The following is a 27385-nucleotide window of genomic DNA, read 5'->3' as shown; positions in this document are numbered from 1 at the left end:
GATTATTACCTATAAGAGTCCAGTTCAACACAGTGGCAATCTCCTCATCACCTGCTCAGGCCCCGGGGAGGCCAAGTCCCCTCTGCAGGGCCTCTCGCAGCCCACCCCAGGCCGGCGCCTACGGCTCTGCTGGGCCCTGCAGGCCCCGGCCCCGCTCAGGCAGCCGCACCGAGCCACCCCCCGCGCTGCAAGGCGGGGGATCCCAGTGTGAAGGGGCACAGGGGCGCTCCTCAGCGCTCCCGCCGCCCAGGGCCCCGGGTGTCCTTGGCCGGGGCCTCCCTCATCTCCTGAGATGCCGCCCTCATCCCCTCAGGGCGGGCCCGGGCACCCTCCGACTGGGCGCGGGCACCTCCACAGATCCCCTACCCCAGGTCGGGGTGTCGCCTAGCCCCGCCCCGGCCCGCACGCCAACGGCCGCCGGGATCTCCGGGCCCCGGGCCGGTTTAAAAACCCCCGCGCCCGGCCCGGCCCTGCCCGCTGGGGAGGAGGAGGAGGGAGTGGAGCGGAACGTTACGACAGCCTCCTTTGCGGCAGCCGGCTGGTTTCCGGTGCTCGGCGTTGCTTGACGGCAGAAGGAGCAGAGAGGGAGGAGGGAGGACAACAAAGGGGTGTGAGGGGCCGTGGCGGCATGTGAGGGGTGGCGGCGTTGGCGGCGGCTCAGGTGAGGCGCGGCGGGCGCGGGTAGGGCAGAGCCGAGGCGGGCCCGCCGCCCGCCCCTCGCCTGGGGCTACCTCCGCCGCTCTGCGGCAGTTGGGGAGGCCCTGCGGCCGGGAGGGGCCGGGGCCAGGGCCCGCTCCCCTCGCGGGGGCAGCCCGTCCCCCGGGCGGAGCCGTACGGCGGCCTCGGCCCGGCGCCGCCCCGCGGGCGGGAGCGGCCGCTCGCCCGGCAGCGGCCTGGGGCACGCTGGGGCTGCCCGCCGGGGGTGGGGGCGGGGGCGGCTAGGGCCTCGCCGGCTCCCTCCGGGCTGCGGGCCGGGCCTCGCCGGAGGCACCCGCGGAGCTGCGAGCCGCAGGGGGCAGAGCGCGAGCGTGTGCAGTTAGTGTAACTTCTGGGTTTTTTCACTTGCCGTTCTAATTCCCAAACGAATTGGTGCTACCAGACGTTTTTCAAAGTAACGTACTCTGGAGTTCTGGAACTCGATTGATTTAATATGGTATACACCGTCGTTTTGGGGTACTTAAGGTTCATGTGGATAAACGTTTCTTTAAAAGGAAATCAGGCTTTTGTGGTTAAAAACAATGCTGGGGCAAATGTAACGCTATGGAATGTATTCCACGGTTAATGTGTTTAAATGCAAAAAACCCCTGGGGGAGTGTAGTCTAATCCATGCAGTCGAAGCCTTCATTGCTAGTTGTAGTTTTTCTGGTACAATGTGGCTGGCCCTGAAAGAAGTTGTTTTGCTTCTTTGTGGTTTTGTAAAGCTGAATTGATGTGGTGTGCTGTGGGGCTGCTTGAAAATTAGTAGAAGTATTTGTAGAAAATTTTAATAATTTAAAGCTTTGTTTAAGTATTAAGTGCTGTGTGCTTAATACAGGTGTATATATAGTTTTGTTAGCCAATGGAAAAACAATGAATATGCAGTTTAATTCTTTCACCTGTGCTCAGTTGCACCTATTTTGTGTTTGCTGATGAGCTGTTCTTAAAAACCGGCCTCCTGGCTTCTCTTTCTAGGAGAATGCGTTCTTAAGTTTCAGGGAATTATTTCATGTTAGTAGTGATGCGTTTCTGGAACTCTGTGGATGCCATGGGTTTTCCTCGGACTACTTAACCTGTGCTGCAGGTCACAAGGAACATACCTGTACTAAATAGGGATAGTCAAGGCCATGTCCCATATGCATAATTAAATTTAACATAAATAATGCAGGTTCAGTCATCTAGCAGTAGTGGAATTGATAAGATCACTGTGGTTTTTCTCTTGTCTCAAAAGTTATTTAAAACATGCTTCTTTTTTTTTGTTTTGTTCTTTTTCTTTCTCTTCTCTTTAGCAGGTGGGAAGAATGAAAGGAAGGGGTGATGAAAGAATGTTGAACCTTTTTGTTTGGCTGTATGATGGATGGAAACAGGACAGAGAACCTCTGCAATAGATCACTTGGATGGCTTCAGCGACAAGAGAATGATGCTAAACCATGGCTCTGGAAACTTTCTAATTGCTTTTCTGCTGCTGAAAAATCTTTGCCTTGCAGTGCAAAAAGGGTAATTCATTGCTTTACTAAAAGCACGGTTGATACCCTGCTACAGAGCGCTAGAACTGACTGCGGTGTTATTGCTGATGAAAGGGAGTGAGTGGGGAGGGGGGAAAGAGGAGACAGTAGGTACTGTGGTAAGTACAAAACCTACTTGGGTATTTAAGGTCTTCCATTGTGTTCACAGCTCTCTTGTCCGTGTTGGTGAAAGCAGGCAAGCTGCTTTGCTTGACAGGTTTTACTCTCTACATCTTTGTTTGGAATGATACAACTGGCCCCTTTAAAAAGGGTGTAAGGCAGCTTCTTGAAAGCTCTGTGAAGTTATGGATGAAGAGTAGAGTAGGGAAGTAGTTGTCATGCTTCCAGATTTTATCAGTTTAGTTTGGAAGCAAATTTAGAACTCCATGAGTTATTATTATATAGTAGTTGCAGCAATTATGGATACCGTTCTTCATGAATGTCTAATTTTTCCTGTTTTTCCTTTAAATGTTCCTGTTCTGTAACTGTATATGATTCTATATATTTAAGGTGCTAAGGAATAGGAATAGTACAACACAATGATTGACTTGAGTAAGTAAGCTCTAGCTGTGAATAACACTCATTCATGTGTGTTCAATCTGACTTTCAGTAAAAGACATGGGGGAAAACAGATAACAATGTATCCTGTTGTGTTGCTGTTCTCATGTGTGTGGGGTTAGGAAGGGATCTGCCGTAATTAACATAAACCATTTCCAGACAGATTTTTGGCAGAGTGTATCTTCAGTTCATATGATGTGGTATTGGGTAGAGAGAAATGGTTTTGAACTTGGGTAATAGATTATTCATTACCATGTAGAAGGAAATTTATTAAATTCTGTTTGAAAAGTAAAATTTGTTTGCTCCAGAGCTGTAGGCCAGTACTTTCAGTGAATTGTGTGAAGGTTAGGTCTACTGACCTTGACTGTTCAGGTATTCCTTATAGCCTTGCTTAGTTTTCAGTGCTGGCATTTAAAAAACCCCCTGTATTTCTCTCTATGCCTGTATGTCTGTATGTGTCTGTCTTGAATTGGAGAATGAAAAGCACTTACACAGTGGTGCAAACTTGGACTTCTCTGTCCTCTGTTAGTCTACCTGCTTAATATAATTTCTAATTTTTTAGAATCTTAGTCTTTTAATGCTTACTTCTATAACTTAGAATAAACACTTTAGAATTATTATTATTAATAAACTGTAAGATGTTTACTTATGTACCTCCAAACTGTGGGGTTTTTTTACTTTCCATTGCATCCATTTATGTTTGCTCTTACAAGAAATAAATCTTTTTTTGGTTTGCAATTGTGGAGTATCTCTCAGCCTTAGCCTAACAGCTCTGCTTTTCAAATTCCGTTTTACAGACCTGTTGCTACTTGGTTTATAGCTTTTTGGTTTTGTCCAATCCAAAATTGGATTTACAAAATCCAATGATGTCAATATATCTCAGGCTGGCATACAACTGGCATGTTTCTTTTACTATTTTATATGCTCAGACAGTGAGGTAGCAGTAATCATAAAGATAATGCTTTTCAAAATTCCTGTTCTTGTCAAAATTGTAACAGTCTAAAAATATGCTTGTTTATACTATTATATTGTTGTTGTATTTATGTATATGAATGTAACTGAGATTTCACTTTCCAGAAGGATTACATGGAGAACAAGAAAGCTGCTGTAGAATTGAAGGATGCTTCATCTCCTTGTAATGCTGGCTCTAAACTGTTCCCGGCAGTACCACTTCCTGATGTTCGTCCTCTTCAGCAACAGCAAATACAGCTTTCACCTGGCCCGAAAGTAAGCTGCTGTGCTCATGGCTCTGACTCTTCCTGTACTCCACAAATGCATTGTGGTGGTGGTGGTGGTAACTTGATTCACCCTGGCACAATATTAGACTCAAAAAGCACTGGGACAATTACTTGTCAAGTAGGGTCAGGATTTGCTTATCAGTCTGCATCTTCACTGAAGAACCCTCCAGCTAGAAGCAATTTGGCAGGCATTGCAAGTGAGTTCCCTGGCATGTGTGTAGAAAACAGTGTATCTTCCTGTCAACATCTGCCCTGTTGTGGAAAACTCCATTTCCCGTCCTGTCATGGTAACGTGCACAAACTGCATCAGTTTCCAGCCCTTCAGAGCTGCACATCTTCTGGCTATTTCCCTTGTGCTGAATTCACGAGTGGGGCTACAGGCCACTTGGATGAGCATATTGCACAGTCGGAGCTAACATCACGTGTGTGCGCCAACCCTTTGCACCTAAACATGACACCTTCAGTTTGTTTAAAGGGCTCTCACTACTGCAATGACTGCTTGAGCAAGGTTTGTACACATCACATTTCTCTTTTATTAGGCATGGTATATGGTTAATGTTGAAATAAAGCTACTAGAGCAAAACACCAGCTTCCGTGGGTTGCAGCTTGCATCTTCCTAGTCGCTGATGCACAGTCCAAATTATATGCTTTTTGAGGATAATCTCTTTTCTGAGGTAACATTCAGTTCTATAGGAAAACAAAAGAGACTGTTGCAATGTTTGGCTTACAGGGGATCTGTAATGTACCTAAGCAGAATTCTGACTGGATTTGAAAGACAGTTACCTTTTTTGACAGCTCCAATTAGTGTTCCATAGTGACTGTGAGGAGAGGCTAACAACAGTTAACATGTACCCTTGGGAAGCTGATTAATAAAGATCCGTTTGGAAGCCAGGTGAAATGTCTGATGCTATAAGGATATTCTAGTTTTGGGTTGATAGGTCTTAGTTCAGTCTTCCCAAATTTGTAATTTATACCTCAATACTAATTTGGTACACTTCAGAACTGATAAAAACTGCTTGAGTTTTAACAGGAATTTCAAGTGAAATAACATACTTGGCTTTGCAAGATGTTGTTACTTAAACTTTAAAATCTGAGTTTCCAATAGAAAAGTGAAGTGTCTTAATTTCAATAAACGATGAATTCAGTATGTTTGGAATTATGACTTAATATTTTTGCAGGGAGGGAGGCGATTCAACCTTGTACTCTTTAATGGTGCTGATTTCACATTACATGGTGGGTTTTTTGTGGTGGGCTTTTTTTTTTAGAATACATATTGTACTTCTAAAGATGGCACATCTTGATGTGCAGTTTAATAGAACCTTTCCTTGCATTTGGACATCTAGAGCTAAGTTTGCCAGGAAAGACTTTAGGATAGAAGCTTCCTTCATCCAGGGCTACTGTTGTTAATCAACTTTGTAGAGTACATCTAACTTGCAATTTTGGCAGAAGAGAAAATTTCTACCATGTAATAGTATGTGTTTAAATTGTATACTAAATGAATATGTATTTTGAAAAATTATCCCAACAGCCAACCAGAAACAGCCTAGTTGATGCTGCTAAAATCTGGCCGAATATTCCTCCTCCAAGTGCACAGACCACACCTGTTCCAATCCCAATATGTAATGGCTGTGGAACCAAAGGAACAGGAAACGAGAAGAGTTTGCTGCTGGCAAGCAGCCTTGGCAAATCACCACAGAAATATGGTAAACACTTGTTTGAAACTTGCACTTAATGGATGTCCTGCTTAAATACTGTTGTACATCAAGAGTTTTTCTTAAATTGCACGGTTCTCTGGAAATGTCTGTACAGTCACAGAAGGCTAAACAGTAAAAAAGATACCTTGTTTCTGTTTTGCAGAGTCAAACTTGAATTTACTTGTTTTGACTATCTAGTTTACTGTACTGTTTTCATAGAGTTTTGATTTTTTACTATTATGATTTTCAGCATTTTAAGAGCTAGGAAAAGAAACACTAAGGACTTGGAAGCTATTTTGTTCTGGTGGTGTATAAAGAAATTTTCTTCAGCCATACTTTGAAAACAATTTTCTTAGTCTGTAGTGTCTATTGTGATTTCATATGCACTAAAGGTATAACATAGTTACAATATAGCTTTTCCTCAGTGTTCTTGAGGAAAATATTGTGTGAAATAATTGGTCTTAGTACAGCTTTAGTAGTGCTTCAGTTACAAAATCAGAGCTCATATGGAAGTTACAGACTTAAAATTGTGGAAGAATAAGAAACTGGGTAGTTTTAAGACTGTGCCCATGTTTACCTTTTTGAGGTGCAACACCTCAGTGAAGTGTCCTTAAAATTTCAATTCCAGTGAGTCTTGTAGAGGGAAAACTAGGCAAATGTGACATTTCTCTGCTGTACTTCATGTTAACTGAGAATATAAAATTAATTCTAAGCTAGTTTTTGACCTGTGAGGATTCTGTGTCATTACTCACATTACCAGTTGTTTTGTGGGGATGGAATGGGCATATAATGTGCATTCAAAATGATATAGATACTCAGAGTGCTGAAGCACCAGAAACTTTATTTGCACTTCATAGCCTGTAACAGCAAATACTCAGCCTCACTCTCCTAACTGTAGGATACTTCTCTGTTTGTTCCATACAGTGTTAATTTTCTATAATCCATGACACTATACTGATAATCTTATCCAATTTTGTTTAGATTCTTTATCTAACGCACACTAAATTTGAACAACTTTCATGTTTCACTTCCATTACTGATACAGCACCTGCTAAGTTTAGTGTGACAAACTGCAGGCAATTTTCATGACACATGACACTTCAGCCTTTGGTAACATTTTAAATACATTACTGGGTTGTTTGAGAGTTTAAGAGTAAAGCTGAAGTTGTCTTGCATCTTTATCCTAACTTGACAGTGACTACGTTTTTGTTTAAGGCTGATGTTTTTTAGATGCTGTAAGAAAATAAAATTGAACTTGTGTTCCTGGGCATGCTGTTCTGTAAAACATAAAGCTTCCCATGTGCAAAGCTTATAGTATGCTAAGTTTTTAATATTTTTGGTATTTGGAGATTAAAATGAGCTGTGTTAAACCTGTACAGGGTCTCCGGAAGTCGCAATAACGGGCCAAGTTCTGGAGAATTTGCCCCCCATTGGAGTCTTCTGGGATATTGAAAACTGTTCAGTTCCCACTGGCCGTTCAGCTATAGCAGTTGTACAGAGGATTCGTGAAAAGTTTTTTAAAGGTCACAGAGAGGCAGAATTCATCTGTGTGTGTGACATTAGCAAAGAAAATAAAGAAGTTATTCAGGAGCTAAACAACTGCCAGGTATCAAAACAGCATCTACTTGGTGTTCTTGCTTGAGAATTTGTGTACTGTGAGTGTGTGAATAGTGAGTCGTATTTACTAAAGCTTTGCTAGCTTCTGTGTGTTACAATACATGAGCTTGTAATTGGTTTATGGGTGGAGTCTTCAATGCTGAACTTTCCTGATGTGGTGTTTTTGAGACTACAGTCTGTAGATTACTCTTTCGGTGTTCACAGAGGATTTTGATTTCATCCAGTAATAAGTGGTGGTGATGTTTCTAGTGTAATACTACAAATCTGACTAAATAATTAACCTAAAAGGACTGTGATCTGTGAACTTCACTAACAAAAGTAATAGAAGTTATACTTTGCTGATTGGTAAGGACAGTTGTAAGTTAGTGGTATTGATTGGGGCACTTTTGATGCTACCTATTTTTCTGTCAATACCTTCTGTTTCTTGGTATTATTTTTTTTAACTTTTTGTGCAGGTTTCTATATCAGAAATTCCCTTCATGCCCCCTAAATTGCAGATATGGTAACAGGTTGACAGTTTATCTGCTTATATGAGGTAGAATGAATTGATAGTGAGTACTTGCTGTTTGTCACTCCTCTATTTCAAATGAGGGTTTATGGAATGTTTTTTAGGTATGTAAATTGTGATCAACACAAAACAGCAGAAGTCATCCCTAAGACATTGCTGACCTACTAAGGTTGAAGTTCATGGCTCATTAGAAGAGTTTCAGATCCATGCATGTTGTATTTCATGCATGTGTGCATTAATTTATCTAAATAGAGTGCATGTGAAAGCTTGTATTGTGTTAAATAAAAAACACTTTAAGCAAGGATAGTTCACATTCAAGCTTTTCTGTAGAGTGTATGTACTTCCACAGGTGACTGTTGCACACATCAATGCTACAGCAAAGAATGCTGCTGATGACAAACTCAGGCAAAGTCTTAGGAGATTTGCTGATACACACACTGCACCTGCCACTGTGGTTCTTGTGTCAAGTAAGTGTTTGTGGTACTCTTCTATAGCGCAGAATTTGGTTCCTCTCTCCAATAGTACTTTTGCATATGATACTATTTTGCTTTCCACAAGTTGTGTTTAGAATTGGCTTTAACTGAATTGCTTGAGAATTCTTAATAATGTCGGTGGCAGCAAGGGAAAAGTAGGGACGGTAAGGTGAGAACCTGGCTTAGTTCAATCAGCATTGGAATCTGATGTCTTGTTGTTGACTGTCAGTAGGCGTGCATATAAAAGCTGTCTAAAGTTAGACAGCTTCAGCAGGAAGCTAATAAAGTAAAACTCATTTAGTCTTCCTTATGGTAATCTTTCAGAATGCTTTGAGCAATATGCATTTGTTATTTTATTCTTGTAGCAGCATACTATACAGTTAAATATTCAAGCCAGTCAACTATTTAATTGCTGTCTGTTGCCTTGGGTTTCTCCCTAAAGCTATAAACAAATGTTTGTTACAGGAGTGTATGGTACTAGCTGAATGCCTTGTAAATGAATTGCTAGAAGTTTCTATTAAAAAGAAGCCCTTGTCCAAGACTGAATGCTAACTGCTGATTTAAATTATGTCTGTTGAGAAGCCTTGTAGCTGTTGGTGCTTGTTCATTGGAGATTTTCAATGATAAATAGAACTCTGAAGTGAGATATGGGATTTTTTGTTTATTCTGTCTTCTCCATGTTTTTTCTTGTTAATTCTATTTTTTTTTTTTATTTCAGCGGATGTAAACTTTGCTTTGGAACTCAGTGACCTGAGACATCGACATGGTTTTCGAATCATTTTGGTGCATAAAAACCAAGCTTCTGAAGCACTCTTACATCATGCTCATGAGCTCATTTGTTTTGAAGAATTTATTTCAGACTTGCCACCAAGGTTACCACTAAAAATGCCGGTAAGATTTTTAATTCTTAATGCAACAGACATTGCACCCCCTGCTCCCCATCAGCCAGTTTAGGGGGAGAGCAGGCTAAATATTATCTGTGTTTTTTTTGTGTTGAGACATGTCTGCTGCATATTTGACAGTTTCAGTTACTGTCACATGAAGGTATGCTTTCTGCTTTAAGACTGAGAGAATGAAATAGAAGTAATTAAAGTAGCAAGGTTGTGTTCTTATCACTAAATACTTTAGCAGATAATGTGATCTTATGTGTCTGTTTCACTGGCAGAAAGTTAGGGTAAGAAATTAGTTGAGTATTAAGACAGCTCTGTGATGCTTTCTTAACAGTTTTGAGTCATGCTCTACTGTTTGTTTGGGGCTTTTTGTCTTCCTGGTGGTTCCCTCTGGATTTTCTGTGTTGTTGTTGCACTGCACTCAAGGACTTTTCTTTCTTGGAAATAACTTCCTGAACTATGTGTTCACATGCATGTGTGAATGTATAGGATTCTTGGGTTGCAAGATAAACATCTTGGTGATGTTTATCTGGAGAAGGATCAGATATTGATCAGGGTCTCTAGTCTCTTCAAACTTTATGTTGGAGCTTGAAATTTGAGTATCTACTTTGGTATGAGAGTTTTCCAAACAAATTGAATGCTGCAAAAAACCCCCCTTGGGAATGGTGAGGAGAGCATGTGTCACCAGAATCAATGTAAAAACACTGATTTTTGAATGGGAAACTATTCTGACATAGTCAAATTAAGATCTTGCTCCTTTTAAACAGGCATGCCATGCACTATTGTATGTTTATAATCTGCCAACAAACAGAGACAGCAAAAGCGTCAGTAATAGACTTAGGCGTTTGTCAGACAATTGTGGAGGGAAGGTGCTGAGCATTTCTGGAAGCAGTGCAATTCTCCGTTTCTTAAATCAAGAAAGTGCTGAACGGGCTCGGAAGAGAATGGAAAATGAAGATGTCTTTGGTAACAGGATTGTAGTGTCTTTTACTCCCAAAAACAAAGAACTTAATGAAACAAAAAGCTCCAGCTTTGTGGGAACTGAAAAGGTGAAGTCTCCCAAAAAAATTAACAAGAACACAAAGCTGTGCCTCCTCAACAAAGACTCAAGTGATCAGTCTTCTGGTACCAAAGGCTCTGCTGGGAGAGGATTACAGATTCATGGATCTATCATCAAACCCACAAATGTTAAAAGTTTACAGGTACTGTTCTACCTAGTCTAGTATTCTTGCTTTTCCTCATGTTCTGATATTGCTTCTGTTACAGCTTTATCTTAAACTTGTCAGTCTTATTTAATGACTAACTATAACTTACAGTAACATTCCCAAATGAGAGTTATGTTGTTCTGCTTGGAAAGCAGACAACAAATTTGAGGGTTTTTTTCCCCACTCCCTGACACCTTTTTCTCATCTGGAAATACTGCTGGTACTTAGTCTCAAATCCTAGGCCAGTTTTGACTTTTGTGTTGGTGTTGAGTATAACATCTTGAGTGATCCACTTTGCCTAGTTATAAAGAAAACTAGGGCAGATATACAGTATAGCAAAAGTATTTCAACTAGTTGACATGCTGCTATTTTCTGACACAAAATCAAATATTCCTGGTTTTGAAGTGCCAACAAAAATGTTACTAAAGAAAAAATTGTCGGTTATCTTAAGTTTCTGACACAAGGAGAACCTCTGAAAAGGAATGTCTGGTGTTTTAATGCTGACCTTTGGCCTGTTTTAATATAGGAGCTGTGCCGCCTTGAATCGAAGACTGTGGGTAAAAATGTTGAAAACCAGCAGGAACACTTAAGAGAGCAAATTCCCTCTCCTCAGAGTAACTCTAATGCAGCAATTCCTGTGTCTCTGGCAACCAAAAAAATTGGAATGGGAGAATCATCCTGTAAAAGCGGTCAGAAGTATGTTTAAAAACAAACATTAATGTTAGCTACGGTTTTTTTAATGTGAATTCTGCAACATAATGTTTTTTCTTTTTCTTACATATATTTGTAAATAGAAAAGACACCTCTGCTTCCAGGAGCATTACCAATTCCCCTGTAGATAAAAAAGACAAAGATGAAACTGTATTTCAGGTCAGCTATCCCTCTGCTTTCAGTAAGTTGACAGCCTCAAGACAACTCAGTCCTTTACTCATGTCTCAGAGTTGCTGGTCATCTCGGTAAGTGTCTGTGTCTTACTTGGGAGGTGAAGTGAGATTTCACCAGTATATACATTGATTATTGACAGATGCATAGAGAGTTGTGCATGCTAAGCACTTTGATACGCTGATTTATGTGGGGGCAAAAGGAAACCATGATGGTGCTGTGTAACAGCTAACAGGGTGCATGTAAATAGAAGATAGTGAACTTGTCTTCAGAAACTTGTTGTGTGGCAGTTTTTCCCTGCCAACTTTGTCTTTAAAGCTTCTGAAAAATCTGCAGAAGTAGTATTGCAGACATCTTGCTTCTCTTCAGTGCCTTTGATATCCTCAGTAGAAATTCATCCAGGCCCATTCAGTTCTTGTACATTTAAATATTTGGCCTTTGCCAATTATTGAAATCATGTGAATGAGTTTGACTTGTTTAATGTGTTAGTAAGAGAGCAGGAAACTTGGTGCCAAATATATTATTAAATTGAGTTACTTTGAAACATGATATGAATGATTTCCTTTCTTTTTATAGGAAATACTTGTCTCATCACAATGTTTTGCTTGTTGTGAAACTTGTTTTGCCTGCACACATACATATTAGGAAGATACTTTCCAAGTGCAGTGTTTGTGCACGTGACCTGTGTCTATTTTCTGATTAATTTTGAGATGTCTATATATCAGAATTGTACAATAGCTACTTGAGCTCATACATTTTCTTGTTTTGCCCAGGAGTATGTCTCCAAACCTCTCAAACAGATCATCTCCACTCACGTTTAATGTAGTAAATCATACCAGTGGTATAGACTGCCCTGATCCTTTTGCAAATGGTGCAGACATTCATATCAGCAATATAGATTACAGATTGTCCAGAAAAGAGTTGCAGCAAAATTTACAAGAAGTTTTCTCAAGACATGGCAAGGTAAAGGCTAAAATACCTTTATTAGATCTGTTTTTTCAGAACTTCTGGTTTATTACTTATGGACACATATGTGGTCTAGCTTTGAGTGATTAGGAATGGAACGCTTATCCAAACATGACTTAAACTTTGTTAAAAGGAGGTGGTGTTTCCTTTAAAAAGGCCAGATCGTTACTTGTAATAAGTTCATTTGTATGTGGTCTTCATAGATCGGGTATTCTGAAGTTCTGTATATAACGTTCTTAGTAAGTGGCTCATTAGTCATGCAGAGAAGAGACTCAGGCTTTAGCTGCATAACCTTTTTAAGCTGTAAAGCTGAATTCTTAATGTCAGCTTAAAAATCACAGTGAAAACTGAGTTTCTGTTTTGAATCCTAAGTGATCAAAACCAGATATGGAGAGTGTGAATTGGTGAAAAGCAACTATGCAAGAAGTCACTTCTGCAGTGGCTATGTTTGCCTGACGTGTAGATTACGTTCTTCTGGCATAATCTTCTACATGGGAAGATGATGCTTGTGTCAAATATCATGGTCTTGACTTGTCTAAGGCTCATTGCACTTGGTTCTTGTTTGCACTGTCCTATTGGCTGTGGTCCATCTTACTTGGTTCCCTTTGGCGTTACGTTCAGCTCGTGGCCAAAGCAAGACTGTGCTACTTTCGTGTTGGCTTGCCTTGGGTTAATGATTTGTGATAAATATGTAAGATCTGTTCTTTGTTTTAGGTAAAAAGTGTAGAGCTCAGCCCTCATACAGACTACCAGTTGAAGGCTACAGTTCAGATGGAAAATCTGCAAGAAGCTATCAGTGCTGTCAGCAGTCTTCACAGATACAAAATTGGCAGTAAAAGGATCCAGGTCTCATTAGCAACGGGAGCTGCTAGTAAATCACTCGCTCTACTCAGGTATGAAGTGCTGTGTCTTCTTAATTGTTCTAGCATGTGTTTAGTAGCTGAGAGGTGATTTTAAAATACTAAGCAAAGGAGTGATAGGGAGGTAAAGTAAATGTGTGAAATAATACAGCCTAGCTAGCTTTCAGTTTAGCATTTTTACACTGCTTATATTTTAAGTTTCATCTGAGTACATCTGTTGTATAGTTTCACCAGTACTCTTTCATAATACTGATATACTTGAATAACTTAGTTTGTGCAGCTGAGTTAAGATTATGCTTGGCATATTTATTTCTTCTTTCCTCCAAGAAAGTGCATCTCTTTAGAATATGGGATACACATTTTAAAGGCTGTTGTTGTTACTTTGGTCTACATCTTCTATATGGAAGATGACAGAACTACAGTGCTGATGCTAGGGAGAATACAAGTATTTTCTGTTTCAATCTTTTTCTTACTGAAAGAAAGCATTAGGAAGAAAGTTGTCTTCATTTATTTTTATTTTACAGAAAGCCCAAGTGCTGCACAGCTATATAATGGCTCAAGCCATTGTATAAGTTACAACTTTATTACAGTCTTGCATTTTAGGTTATGCCTGTTGAAAGTTCTTAATGTAATGACCGGGCTGGTAACTTCTAATGCTGCAGCTTTAATGTTGCATTTTATAGATACTTGAAATCTTACCACATATGAAAGATGTAACTCTTTCAGAGATGTTACCTGTTAAGTTAGCAGAAATGTTACTACTTATACTGCCATGATCTGAAGTTTCAACTTTTTGTAGTGCTAAGATGGAAGGGAATGCAATTTTTCCTGTGATATTTATAGTTCATAAACTGCATCTGTAAGTATCTCACCAGTCTGGCCTGGGGACTTAATACTAACAAATTAATTTTGTGCTAATGTTACAAAACTTCTTTTATAGCTCAGAAACTATGTCCATTCTGCAGGATGCACCTGCTTGTTGTCTGCCTATGTTCAAATTCACAGAAATCTATGAGAAAAAGTAAGTTCAGTTGTGATTTTTTTTTTTCTTCCAGTACTTCAAAAAAGAATCTGCTCGTGTGATTGTTTAGTGAGTTATAGAGAGTAACAGAATGGAGTGTTACAGGTTTCTTGTTAGATGTTGCAGCATATTATCTGTCCAGAGGCAATGACTGGGATAGTGGCCTTTCTTAGAAGGTTATACTTTCAGTATTTTACTTAATTTTTCTAAATGGGGATGAATAGTTTAGTTAACATTTTGCATAGAGCAATTTCTAGCATATTACTGCTTCGTAAATGAAAAATGCAGGTTATTGCATTCTCTGTGTTTGTAATGTGTATTTATTTTAATATTTTCCTTTTAGATTTGGGCGTAAGTTAGTTGTATCAGACTTATATAAACTAACAGATACCGTGGCAATCCGTGACCAAGGAAGTGGGCGGCTGGTGTGCCTCTTACCCAGCAGCCAAGCCCGGCAAAGTCCGTTGGGATCTTCACAGTCACATGATGGTTCATCAGCAAACTGTAGTCCTATAATATTTGAAGAGCTGGAATATCACGAGCCTGTTTGTAAGCAGCATTGCCTGAATAAAGACTTTATGTAAGCTGTGTATAAAATACTATAAAATCTCACAAAAAATTTGAACAGCACTTAACGCTTACAGGTTTATTAAAGTTGAGTTAGACATGTTCATACAGCATGCTCCAGTCACTGTTTATATGTTTACAAGGGTAATTCAGGCAGAAAATAGAGAGATGGTACAGTGAGTTTTCTAGGCAGTTCTCAGTCTGTTCAGGTAAGATTACTGTATTCTAGCACAGCCACCAAGATCGAATACCCCTTAACCAGAAACTGAAAGGTACACCGCCTTCCTCTGGTTATATAGGAAGATTATACACACTAGAGATTTCTAATAGCCTGAATTTTATTATGTAATTATAGCTGGAACTGATCATTCTTCTTTGCCCTCCAGTTACATTTACTAAGTGATTCATACTGGGTTGAAGATTTCCTGAAGCTATAGACAAAGTTTTTTGGCTTATTCAATAGCAACCAGGTTATGCTACTAGAGCAGTTATTAGATGATTGCTGTCATCTGTCTGGTATGTGCTGCTAAAACTTAATTTGAAAAATTTAATCTAATAATGGTAAAAATCTGGCCTTACAAATGTTGCTTTTCTCTCCTGGAAATTTGCTGTAGCTGTATTAGTTTTTGTGAAGAAGAAAAGATGGAAGTTGCTTGTGGCTGTATATAGTGGTATTGTCAGCTAGTAGCAGTATATTGTATGCATAATGTTTACTATGGATGTGTATGTGAGTAAAAGCATACTATGCTTAAGCTATGTGTAGGATCAGCATACAAACTTGAACCTCTTGTTTTTTACAGTGAGCATGAGTTTGATCCAGATTCTTATAGAATTCCTTTTGTGGTTTTGTCTCTGAAGACATTCGCTCCCCAGGTTCACAGTCTTCTACAGACACATGAGGGTACTGTGCCTTTACTAAGGTAAAGTATTTTAATTTAGGCTTTTAGTGTATGGGATGATAGGTTAAAGATTTAAAACTTTATTGGTGGCTCTTGTAATGCTCTGAAACTACCTGTTGTATAAAACCACCAGTTCTTATGTAAGGTGGTATCTTTTATAGCAAGTAAGTGCCTTATGAAGCTACTACTCTTTGAATTCTTGTTAAGCAAAAAAAATAACACATACTTATTTAAAATGTCTGTGTAATGAAGACTTCTATAATGTATTATAAGCTTGTTAAAGCCTTTTGCTCAGGAAGTGTGTCAAAATAATGGTATTTTTAGGACAATTGTTATAGTGGTATTTTAGTGTATAATGGAAGCTTTTTTTCTTCCAAAGTTTTCCTGATTGTTATATGTCAGAGTTCAATGATCTTGAAATGGTGCCAGAAGGCCAGGGTGGTGTTCCTTTAGAACATCTAATTACCTGTGTTCCTGGAGTTAACATTGCCACTGCCCAAAATGGCATTAAAGTTATTAAATGGATACATAACAAACCACCACCTCCTACTACAGGTAAATATTTCTATTTAAAAATTTCTTCTCTGAATTAGTCTTTCCACTAAAAAAATTAAGAGGAGCATAAATAAATTGAATATAATTATTAAACTTTTTATAAAGATAAACTTTTAGCTTGAATGTTCATTTGTTTGTTGTTCGGGTTTTTTTCTCCGGTGCTCTAGCCTGTGTCATAAATAAAGTGCAGTGCTTACTAGGAGAGTATTAGTGAAAGGTTCAGTAATACAATTATTTTTTTTCCCTTTTAGATCCTTGGCTTCTACGTTCTAAGAGCCCTGTAGGTAATCCACAACTTATTCAGTTCAGTAGAGAAGTGATAGATCTACTTAAAAGCCAACCGTCCTGCGTCATACCTGTCAGTAAATTCATCCCAACATACCATCATCACTTCGCAAAGCAATGCCGTGTGTCTGACTATGGGTATTCTAAATTAATGGAGCTGCTAGAAGCAGTGCCTCATGTACTGCAAGTGAGTTATATGGCACCGTTCCTTTTAACATGGGGAGTTGTATCTTCAACTATCTGAATTACTGGTTGGTATTGTGTAACAGATGCTATGCAGTTACATAGTCCACCTTGAAAGAGATGGTTAACTGAATCTTGAAATGCAATTGTGGTCTTTTTTTTTTGACATGTTGTTTCTGGCTTATTTTTGTCCCCACCCTTCTAAAACAACTGGGGAAATGAACTCTTTATTCCAGAGGCTTAGATTAAATAGTTTGAAGCTGCTTTTAGCCTGTAGCTACTGATTGGTTTTGATTGTGGTGTTTATCATAAGAGCACAGCAAATGCTGAGTGCTTTTAAGTTAGGCCGTAATGCATAGCCTGTGACTTGAAGGATTTCTGTGTGAAACAAATTGTGTGGCCTTATGTTACAAATAATTCCACTATGGTCACATACACCTTACTACTTTGAACACCAGTTGGTTGTAGAATTTTAAGATAACTAATACAAATGTGCAACAGTTTGAGTAGTACTCATGGAGGAAGCATTTCTTAATTTCTTGATGACATATGCCTTAGTACACAATATATGGCTTTATGAGGCTGCCTTTCCAAATGCTGTCTCTATTACTCTCTATTACATCCTTTATTTCTAGCCTACCTGTAGTAGAACTGGCTCCTAAATATCTTGTAAAAATTTACTGAGAATGTGAATGATCAAATAAAATTTTCTTTCAGATTCTCGGTATGGGTTCCAAACGCTTGTTAACGCTAACACACAGAGCTCAAGTTAAGCGCTTCACTCAAGACTTACTGAAGCTTCTGAAATCCCAGGCCAGTAAACAGGTTATTGTGAGGGAATTCTTACAGGCTTATCACTGGTAAGTGAACTTTAATGATACAAGAACGACTATGCAGGCCATGTCTATCAACAGTGGTTTTAAAACCTAGTGCAAGACAGTCAGCGCTTTCAATCTTAATACAAAACTGTGGCAACTATATTGCCTATTTGTTGTGATGTGGAAGTTCAAACTTCTAATGAAAACAAAAATTAAAAGCTGTCTGGCAGACTTTACTGCTTCCTTTAGTACTAGGTCCATTAACTTTATTGGAGTTTGGAATAGGTTATTGTATTTTATTGGTTCTCTTTGAAGCCATGACTGAAAGGTTGGATTTAAGCAAGCAGGTCATGGCACACTAACATGAACAATAAAGAGAAGATCTAGTGTTAGACTTTCTTCAGAGGGATACATAAAATTTGATGAAGTGAAAAAATGATTGATTGTTAATAGATACTCTTCTTTAACTGGATCTAGCAATGGGGCAAAAATAAGGAGTAATACCTGTCGTATTGCCAGGAAGAACATTCTATTCTAGCATGGTTAAAAAAAAAAAAAGCTGTTTAGGTTTTTTTGAGAACAAAGAATGATGTTTTCCTTAATACAAAGATAGAAAGTAGTACTTAATGTGCTTTGAGGAAACCATAGCATTTTTCATGCTAGATGTGCTATTGTGCTGCATGCAGCAAGAGCTCCTTTTTTGGAATGCATGCTTCTACTTACACTATTGGCAAAAACAGATTGGTTTTTTCCACATCTTCTAAATGTACATCTCCATTGTAGTCAGCTCTGGCCATTTGTTGAATAAGAATATATGTGGAGTGTTGTTGCTTCAAGAGGTTCCTGTCAGGGGGCAGGGTGGCAGTAAAATGCCTTTTAATATGTTACATGGTATTGTGAATCTTAATATGGTTTTCCAGGATATGGTCTCTACCTTCTCTTGAGACCTAATCTTAAGAAGAGCATATGTCCATGACTATTAAGCAAATACAGACTGAAAGTGTAACTATATGGAGCTGTATAACAAGTGATCTAAGAATATGTAATTTAAACCTGAACTCGAAAAATATTACTTTATATTGTCACTTGCCCCAATTAGTTTGAGGCATCTACTAGTTGACATATCATCTCTTTATTCCAGTGTTACGTGAGCCATCAGTGTATCTTATTTTTCTGGTTAGAACAGGTAGATAACTTGAATTAGGAATATTTTCCCCTTTGTTTCACATACTCATTATTGCCTATATAAAATGATGTGGGTTTTTTGTTAGGGCTTGAGACTTGTTCTTTAAACTTAAAAATTCTTTTGCATGCACAGCATGTATTAATACTTCTGTTTTAAAATGTTCTATAACTTTCAGGTGTTTTTCAAAGGACTGGGATGTGACTGAGTATGGTGTGTGTGAACTCGCTGATATTATATCAGAAATTCCAGATACGACCATCTGTCTGTCCCAGCAAGACAATGAAATGGTAATTTGTATTCCCAAACGAGGTATGTCCATGTACATATTTTTACTGTTGCCAAAGAAATTGTTCTTTGACTATATTAAAACTGTGCTAACTCATGTATATAAGGGTGACGTAGATTTTCTGATAGTTGTTTCTATCTTCATAACTGTTATGAACTTCTAGCAAATAAAGAATGTGTCATTCTAGGAACATTTACAATGGAACAGACAGGAAAGCAGGTGGCAAAACCCATAAAGTTATTACTTCTGCATGTAGTTAAACTTTCTGTGGAGTAATTAGTGGGTTGTTTCCACACAGCAAAAATACAGACATCTTTGTCCAGTTATTAAAGGTCTTCAGTGGTAGAAATAGTGACTTCACATGATAGGTGATAAAGCTGAAAATCAATCATTGTGTTTTCTTATGTTCTGTTGCATTTTATAAGTGTTGGTTACATAGCTCTTGCTTTATTCTTGAATTTTAGAACGTACACAAGAAGAAATTGAAAGAACCAAACAATTTTCTAAAGAGGTAGTAGACTTACTGCGCCATCAACCCCATTTTCGAATGCCATTCAATAAATTTATTCCTTCTTATCACCATCACTTTGGTCGTCAGTGCAAACTTGCTTACTATGGTTTTACAAAACTGCTTGAACTCTTTGAAGCCATACCAGATGTCTTACTTGTAAGTTCTAAAATCCTAAGTTATACTAAAACATTTCTCTGAGATCTGTACAACTGTTTCAGCCAGTGGTTATATTTCTCTAACTTCAGTGCGACTTAGAAATGGCACACGGTGCTAGACAGCTATTTAAGAAAGTCTGATACACTATTTTGGTGAAAGGATCTTAAGATTTTTAGCACATTCAGGTTAAGTTTGATAACAAATTCAAGTTTTCTAAATTGTATTACACTTAGAGAATTTAGTGCATCAAAATTGAGCTAAGTTTCATTAAAGTTGTGTTAACTTGCTTTAAAAAAGGTTAATAACCAGTTGTCTTCTGTATTTCAGAAATTGCATACTTTTTCTTGCTGTATAGATATCTTGCTATGTAGCAAGGCTCAGCTATCTCAAATGACTGCCTGCAAGCACTGAATTGTAGTACAGATAATACTTTTTATTATCCAGACTAGGTAAATCACTTTAACAAAGGATAATTTCTGTTTTGTAGGTGTTAGAATGTGGGGAGGAGAAAATTCTCACACTCACAGAGGTGGAACAAGTCAAAGCAGTTGCTGCCCAGTTTGTTAAGCTGCTGCGGTCTCAGAAAGACAACTGTCTAATGATGACTGATTTACTGACAGAGTACAGTAAAACGTTCGGATACACACTGCGTCTTCATGACTATGATGTTAGCTCAGTTACAGCTTTAATGCAAAAACTTTGCCATGTTGTAAAGGTAATCTTTTATCTTTGTAGTTTATCCCTCCAAGAGGTGTGTAATGTGTTAAAGAATTTTGTGTCTCAAATTACAGGTCTCAGTTTTCTTAATACTGTACTCTAGAAACAGTATTTTGTTGTGGGGGCAATTCCAAAGGGATTTTAAATCTAACTCCTGTGTTCCTATGATATTCTCCTTGTTATTCCGTTGTTTCAACTTTCTTTGGGAAAACTCATGTTTGCTTAGTAAATAAACTAAGTCCTACAATACCATTTTTTACTTAACAATACAGAATTTTTTCCTACCTGATTTTAACTGTGTAAAAGCAATAATTTTCTGGTAACTGTAGTAGTTATCAGTCTCCTAATGTTTTATATTCCTAACTTTTAATCTATGGTTTAAGGCTTTGACTGTCAATGTAACTATGTAGATGGTCTTATGTAAGTGGAAAAGAAAGGTTACATCTACGTGGACATACTAGTTTAGTTGCTCTAAATCTGTTAATTTAGCAGCTGGTATTCAGGCTGGGCCTTAGTCAGGTCCAGCTGGCTTGGAACAAAGAGTAAAGTCATGTCTACTGTGTGGACAGAAACTGCTACACAGCTTTTGTGTGTTTAAGGTAAATTTTTTCCATGCAATAAGCTGCTTTGTCCTGTGTGCTTTTGGCTAGGGGAGTATCAGATGGCAGTATATAATACCAGATGCAGCTGTGCTCAAACCCCAGCTACACAATTTATTTGTAAATATTAATCTCTTCGTGGTTCCTAACTTCATTTGCAATTCATTTTTCTAGGTGGTTGACACAGAGTCTGGCAAGCAAATTCAGCTGATAAATAGAAAATCTCTGCGGACTCTGACTGCCCAGTTGCTAGTCTTGTTGATGTCCTGGGATGGAACATCCTTTCTCTCTGTTGAACAGCTTAAACAACATTATGAATCAATCCATAGTACTTCACTTAATCCATGTGAATATGGATTTATGACCTTAACTGAACTCCTTAAGAGTCTCCCTTACTTGGTTGAGGTATGTAAGCTTTATCCTTTCCGGTATGTTTAATACTTTGAAAAGACATTGTGAAGTAGTGGATATGGAAGTATGCACCCTATTATTTTCCTTTCTTTTTTTCCAATAGGTTTTTACCAATGGCACAGCAGAAGAGTATGTGAAGCTTACAAATCTGTATATGTTTGCAAAGAATGTAAGGTCCTTGCTTCACACTTACCACTATCAGCAGATCTTTCTTTATGAGTTCCCAGTAGCATATAGCAAATACACAGGAGAAGTGCTGCAACCTAAAGCATACGGATGCAATAATTTAGAAGAGCTCTTGGGAGCAATTCCACAGGTGTGAAGAATTCTGTTTTGCACAATTAAACTGAGACTTCTGCATGGATTAAAAATAGCTACACAACTGCAGCTTCTGTTAATTGCTGTGAATTACTAGAATAATTACCTTCTCAAAGGAGGCTTATGCCAGTAGTGTTTTTAATAGTTCCTGAGAAATCTGGATGGTGTTAAAAGATTTAAAGAAAAGTATTTTTTTACATGTTTTGTTCAAACTTTGCTTAAGAACTTCCTGTTGAGGCCACAAACATCCTTGGCATCTTTATCAAGTGCAATAACTGATTTCTGTCGTGACTGAATGAAAGACTGTACAGCACTGAAGCTTCATTTTGATCAGGGTAGACTGTTGGTTTTAAGAGTGAAGAGTTGTGGGACCTTGTGAGAATTGCCACATAACTGAATCTTCCTGTGGCATCTTGTCATTGTATGGATAATTTTGTGACCTAGTTTGTGGCTATAAGCTTTCCTTTAAATTAATCATTCTAGAGTGTGACAAAATGGAATTTTACAACTCATGTTTAAACACAGGTTTGTTAATATATAGTTAGTATACTTTCTAGCCCTGTGGTTTGACTTTGGCATCAATTATTTTGAGACAAAGCTTTTACATGGGTAGTGTAGTACAAATTAGCAACATTTTTTAGTTTACTTTTAGAAATAACACCAGTGCAAGGCTAGATGAAAGGCAGTGAGCCTGGTTTTGAGCTTAGTATATGCCGATGTTTAATTTTGCTTTTTTTTCTTCTTTAGGTGGTCTGGATTAAAGGGCATGGCCATAAGAGAATTGTGGTACTAAAGAATGATATGAAAAGTAAGCCATTTCAATTTTGAGCTGTATCTTTGTTTTTTTTTCTCAAAGAAGTGACTTGAGTAAACGAACCAAACAAACTTGCCTTTTTGTAGCTCGTTTTAGTTCACCTAGTTTTCCCCCTGCTGATCATGTGGATGATCATGGAAATCAACTTGCTGACAATAACGGACATATTATGGAGACCCCAGGATCCACTTCATCAATGGAACTAAGTCTAGGAACACCTAGCAACGGTAATGCAAAAGCAATTTATATAAGAAATTTATCTTGGGGGAAATAAGCAGAGTAATCAGAGCAGCATGGGGGAAAGCTGTGTGAGTTACTCAATCCGAACCTCTGTAGAAATGCTTTATAGCTTGAAAGCTGTTGAACCTCTCCCAAAGTTTATAGTTAGATACATGTCCTCTTCACAAGGGCATCTGTTCTCAGCTGTCAGCGTACATATATAGCTGTTAAAAGTACTGTACTCTTTCCCATGGATTTATGTGGAGATTGAAGTCTACAAGCATAAAGCTAATGAGAAAAGACGGTCAGCAGCAGCTTCTGCTAGGAATGTCTTCTGTATTTTGATAGGAATGGAGTGCTCCTTTGTGGCATTATGTTGGTTGTGTTGTTACTTATTTAACTTATTTACAAATAATAATGGCAGTCTTGTTAGTATAAATCTCCAAATCAAAGTAACTGGGGAAATGGTGACCTCATAGTTTGTGTCTTGCTGTGCTCTCCAATTTCATTTACTACCTGCAGGTTGGAGAACATGTGAAATGATTCTTGAGTTACTATTTCAGAAGTCTAGGCTTGTCACTTCATTTTGAAACTTTCAGCTTAATTTTCACCTGTAAATGTGTTAGATGGTATATAAATAGTTGATAGGGTATTGGTATGTCTGTGGGGGAAGTTGTCTGGTAACAGGCCCTTCTGTTAAAGACTGTTCCTGTGGGACTTGCCTTCCTCAGCTGCTCTTCTATTACTCAAGTTTGGCAAATGCTGGATTTTAGTATAGGGGTATATTTCCTCAGGCAAGGGGTAGGTTTAATATACTGTTGCTTTGTTTGCTGTATTGTAATTAGTTAGATGTTCTTGATCCAGCAAAGTAATTTTTGAGTGAATCTGAGGTTAGTTTAGTATTAAATTCGTTTGATACTAGTATTTCAAATACAGCATAGCTTTCAAATCTTCAGAATCACACCTGAAGACTTTACATTTACTAGTTCTGAAATATTGACACCTGCACAGCTTACAGGTACTTTGAAAGATGTTCCCTTATTTTTGTAGTTTCTAATCAAACTGAGCAAGAACTTCTTTGCCTCACAAACACATCTCCTGTTGACCTCCTTTGTGAGCCAGTTCCTTCCTGCCTGCCATCCCCACAACTGAGACCTGATCCAGTAGTTCTTGAGTCTGCAGACCTCATTCAGTTTGAAGAACGCCCTGCACCTCTCTCTGGTAAGAGTTTGCTTGCCTGTGTTCTACTACTTACAGAAAATAATTCATACAATTTGGAAAAGAAAGCATCAAACAAATGGTTGATAGTATAAAGTTCCATTTAAAGACATACGAATGTATTTAAATTGCACAATGGGATGTGTGGGAAATGCAGGTGGCATCCATCAGAAGCTCTTGAGTACTGACTGCAAGTACCCTATTGTCATTCTTTGGGGTGAATTTTATAGGGACCTTTATCCACCAATAAAGCTGTTTTGCCAGCCTGTGGGACCTTTTCACAACAGAAGTTTCGCAGTGCTTTTCTGAGCACTGAGAGATTTAATATGTGGGAACTAAATTAAACCTTCAAAATAGTACATGATGCGGACAGAACTAGAAGCAAGCATCACATCAGCTGCAGGCATGAACATGCTTCTAGCTTCAAAGAAGGCTAACAAGTTCTTTTAAAATATTTTATTGCCTATTACCAGAGAAATAGTATTTACTTTTCAAGAATAGAGCATCAATAAATTGGAGTTGTCTTATTTATTTTAGAGATAATGATTTTAACAGAAGAAGAAAAACAAAGAATTGTTACTACAGCTCAAGAAAAATTGATCTCTGGTTCTGTGGTGCCCAACACCACAGAGAATGCTTCAGTGCCTCCTTGTCAGTCCTCTGAAACCCAAGTAAACAAGGAAGCAATGGACAGCCCAGCCAAAAAGCAACACAAAAACAAGGTGAAATTGGCAGCAAACTTCTCACTTGCACCTGTAACCAAGCTTTAACTCTTTCTTTATAGTGTGAAAGACAAATACGTATGGACTCTGCACAAAGTAAAGCTATTTGCTAGCCCTTATGTATTTTAATGAAAGGCCTACAGGAGTTAATTTGTATTTAATGTGTTCTGTGAAGATTTTGTTCCTTTTACACTGAACACAGCTGTTAGCAGAGCAGATTTTTTTCTATTATTTTGAAAAAAATTCTGGCATTCGTTAAATTATTCTTAAATTTTACAGTTTTTCATAAATGTGTTCAGTAAAAGCAAAATATCAATTCAACTAAAATGGAACAGATTTTATTTTCTTTAAGCCTCGGTGGTGTAATCATACATGTAGCATACTGTATTCTATAGGCTGTTGCTTACTGGTATTGTTTCAGACAGTATTAATAAAATGCATGATCTGTCTTTCAAAAGCCTGTTGAGAAACTTTAACTTGCTGACCTGAAATGACAACAGTGAGGAAGTTGATTGTCCTCCAGAGGAGCAACTTGTTCTCTGACCTTTCCGATGACTTGTAACTGCATTGGAAATTCTTTTGTCTAAAGATGTTTGTGGAAGATTATGTGGATTTTTTGTAAAACTTGTTTTAAATGTGTTCTGTAGCTTTCCGTTCTATTTAGGAGCTTTCTAGGACATTGATGCTTTAAGCTTCCCTTTTATATTTAGTTGCAGTCTGGCATGGCTTTGGTTAAGGAAAAGACTGTCTTGGTGTCATAAGTTCAAGATACAGACACACAGATTTTTATTGTGTCTAGAAATTAAGTTAGGAAGATTCTGATATTTCTGAAATATGCATTTAATGCATAAATTACAGATAATAGAGCAGGTCTTATTGAAATGGTTTGGCTGGAAGGTATTGATGCTATTTCCACCTGTAAGTAAAGGTCAAACTACACGTGGAAATGCCAAGGTTCTTCTGCTTAACCATGTTCAGTAAATGGGAAGCTTATGGTTTGATGTGCTGTCTTTTAGCTGTGTCTTGTTTTTATTCTGAAACTTACTCCTAGTGTTGGAAGCTTTTTTTCAATTTGTGGCATCTTGTGTTGGCTTTCGAAAGGGCTGGCTTTGGAGGAGAGGTTAAGTCAGTGGGTGACCTTAACTCTAGTTACCAGAAATGTATGTCCAGTGTATGAAACTTTATACCCATCCTGGGTAACCATGGCATTTACAATGGGTTGTATTTGCCAGGCAGCAAACAAATTGCTTGTAGTATTGAAAGAACCTATACTAGAGGTTTTCCACTGGCCAACTGAGTATTTTTTTAGGTGGATTCTATTGTAATGTACAAGAGATGAAACGCGGGCTCTAATTTCTCAGCCAGTAACAGGAAATGCCACTGAACAATGGCTATAGACAGAATTTTACTAGTCAGATTTTGTTATAAAATCTTTTAAATTTAAGCAAGTATTATCAGTAGCAAATTTATAGCCATTTTGAATACAGAGAAACACTTGGAAGTTTTTCTGAGCATTATGGCACAGTATTTTGAGTCCTTAGTAAACCTTTACAGACATACTGCTATAGAAAGAAATTTAGAGTAAGCTTTCTTGGAATGCTTTTAATGAGTTAAATGCAAGAACATCTGCTTTCACCTTCAGTTTAAGGTTAACACTGATCAGTCTAGATCTTTGTTTCAGAAGAGCATGCAATGGAGAAGACCAACCTGAAATTATGTTTTCATGAAATGCAGCTACAAGTCATCTGAGTACTAAAGAAAACCAGATTTTTTTTTGCTTCAGGGGGAGATATGGTATTTGTCAAAGTGAGTGTGGTGGTTATACCATTTATGGAGGTCAGCATATCTTTTTCTGGATTCATGTGTGATTCTGATTAAATTGCTGTTTGAAAGTAATAGAATAATACTTTTGAGAAGTTGTGTTCATAGTGTAACAAAATACCTAATTGAATTGCAATATATTTTTTTATCCAAAGGGTTAAATGAATGATGTGACTTACAGATTTAAGAGCATTACAACCATGAAATTCTTTAATTTAACAATTAAATGTACTACTTCAGGTTCATGTCTGTTCAAAAAAAAAAAAAAATGTCACTGAAGCCCTGAATTTATGCACTGTCTTTTTCTTGGAATGGGACGGAGAAGAGAAAATTCTTTTCTTAGCTGTCTACTTTGTTTGGACACTTTCTTTTGTGGCTCAAGCGCTGTTTCGTGTGTTGGGACCAAACAGTTGTGTCAATAAAATTTTCAAGCAAGCATAACTCTTGTCCTTGTCTGAAGACCTGAAAAAAAAAAAAAAAAAACCCAACCCAAACTGTCCCAGAATCCTTAACTTCCTGTGCCACATTAAGTTTAATTATTCAGGTAGAGCAGAGAGCTAAAATTCAGGATTTAGTGAAGACAAAACAAATGCTATAAATCCACAAACTGCTCTTCTGGAGAATGAGGGTTTTTCAAATATTTGCAATTCAGCTGTTAGCAGACACACTTAGCTCTTACTGCTCTTCATACAACATAAAGTTTAGGGTTTATTTTAGAAGGAAACTACTGTTTATCAGCCTAAAGAGAAAAATAGAGAAAGGAGTGTAAATGCAGCAGGTGAAAGAAAGGTGTTTCTCTTGAGTTTTAGTCTAACTTTGAAATGTTGGAATTGGTGTGAATAATGTCATACAGTGTGTTACTGTGCAATAAAGTTAACAAGTGAATTCTGAGTTCTAATAGCCTTGTTTTCCAGCTTGCTGAAGATGGTAATTATCCAGGAACTACAAGTCTGAGCAAGTTACTTTCGCAGCTTCACTAGAGTGCTT

At 38.1% G+C, this 27385-nt stretch overlaps 1 protein-coding gene across 3 annotated transcripts; it reads left to right on the top strand.

The window, feature by feature from the left end:
• Nucleotides 1-530: 530 nt before the first annotated feature.
• Nucleotides 531-26839, top strand: MARF1 (meiosis regulator and mRNA stability factor 1). Of its 3 annotated transcripts, none has more exons than XM_055804145.1 (27): nt 531-661; nt 1986-2193; nt 3840-4505; nt 5526-5700; nt 7071-7297; nt 8166-8283; nt 9008-9180; nt 9947-10381; nt 10911-11080; nt 11179-11340; nt 12040-12229; nt 12947-13125; nt 14033-14113; nt 14457-14693; nt 15481-15600; nt 15959-16134; nt 16386-16606; nt 17320-17462; nt 18782-18915; nt 19357-19559; nt 20047-20274; nt 21050-21280; nt 21390-21602; nt 22352-22412; nt 22505-22645; nt 23688-23858; nt 24393-26839. In XM_055804145.1, exons 2-27 carry the CDS (start codon nt 2047-2049, stop codon nt 24623-24625), a joined length of 5235 nt encoding a protein of 1744 aa, XP_055660120.1. In that variant the 5' UTR covers nt 531-661; nt 1986-2046; the 3' UTR covers nt 24626-26839. The 3 variants fall into 3 exon arrangements, with proteins under 3 accessions (XP_055660120.1, XP_055660118.1, XP_055660119.1); XM_055804143.1 differs by having other exon boundaries at nt 3837-4505; XM_055804144.1 differs by having other exon boundaries at nt 554-661; nt 1989-2193; nt 3837-4505.
• Nucleotides 26840-27385: the final 546 nt, after the last annotated feature.

This window comes from Falco peregrinus, chromosome 5 (assembly GCF_023634155.1).
Source record: "Falco peregrinus isolate bFalPer1 chromosome 5, bFalPer1.pri, whole genome shotgun sequence".
Classification (NCBI taxonomy): Eukaryota; Metazoa; Chordata; class Aves; order Falconiformes; family Falconidae; genus Falco; species Falco peregrinus.
This window is presented reverse-complemented; position numbering and strand designations above follow the sequence as displayed.

Excerpts from the sequence above, each read along its gene's own strand:
- MARF1 (XM_055804143.1), top strand. The coding sequence starts at position 2,047 with ATGATGGATGGAAACAGGACAGAGAACCTCTGCAATAGATCACTTGGA. Across the intron at positions 18,916-19,356 it reads AATTTGTATTCCCAAACGAG|AACGTACACAAGAAGAAATT; the intron begins GTATGTCCATGT and ends CTTGAATTTTAG. Across the intron at positions 21,603-22,351 it reads TCTTGGGAGCAATTCCACAG|GTGGTCTGGATTAAAGGGCA; the intron begins GTGTGAAGAATT and ends TTTCTTCTTTAG.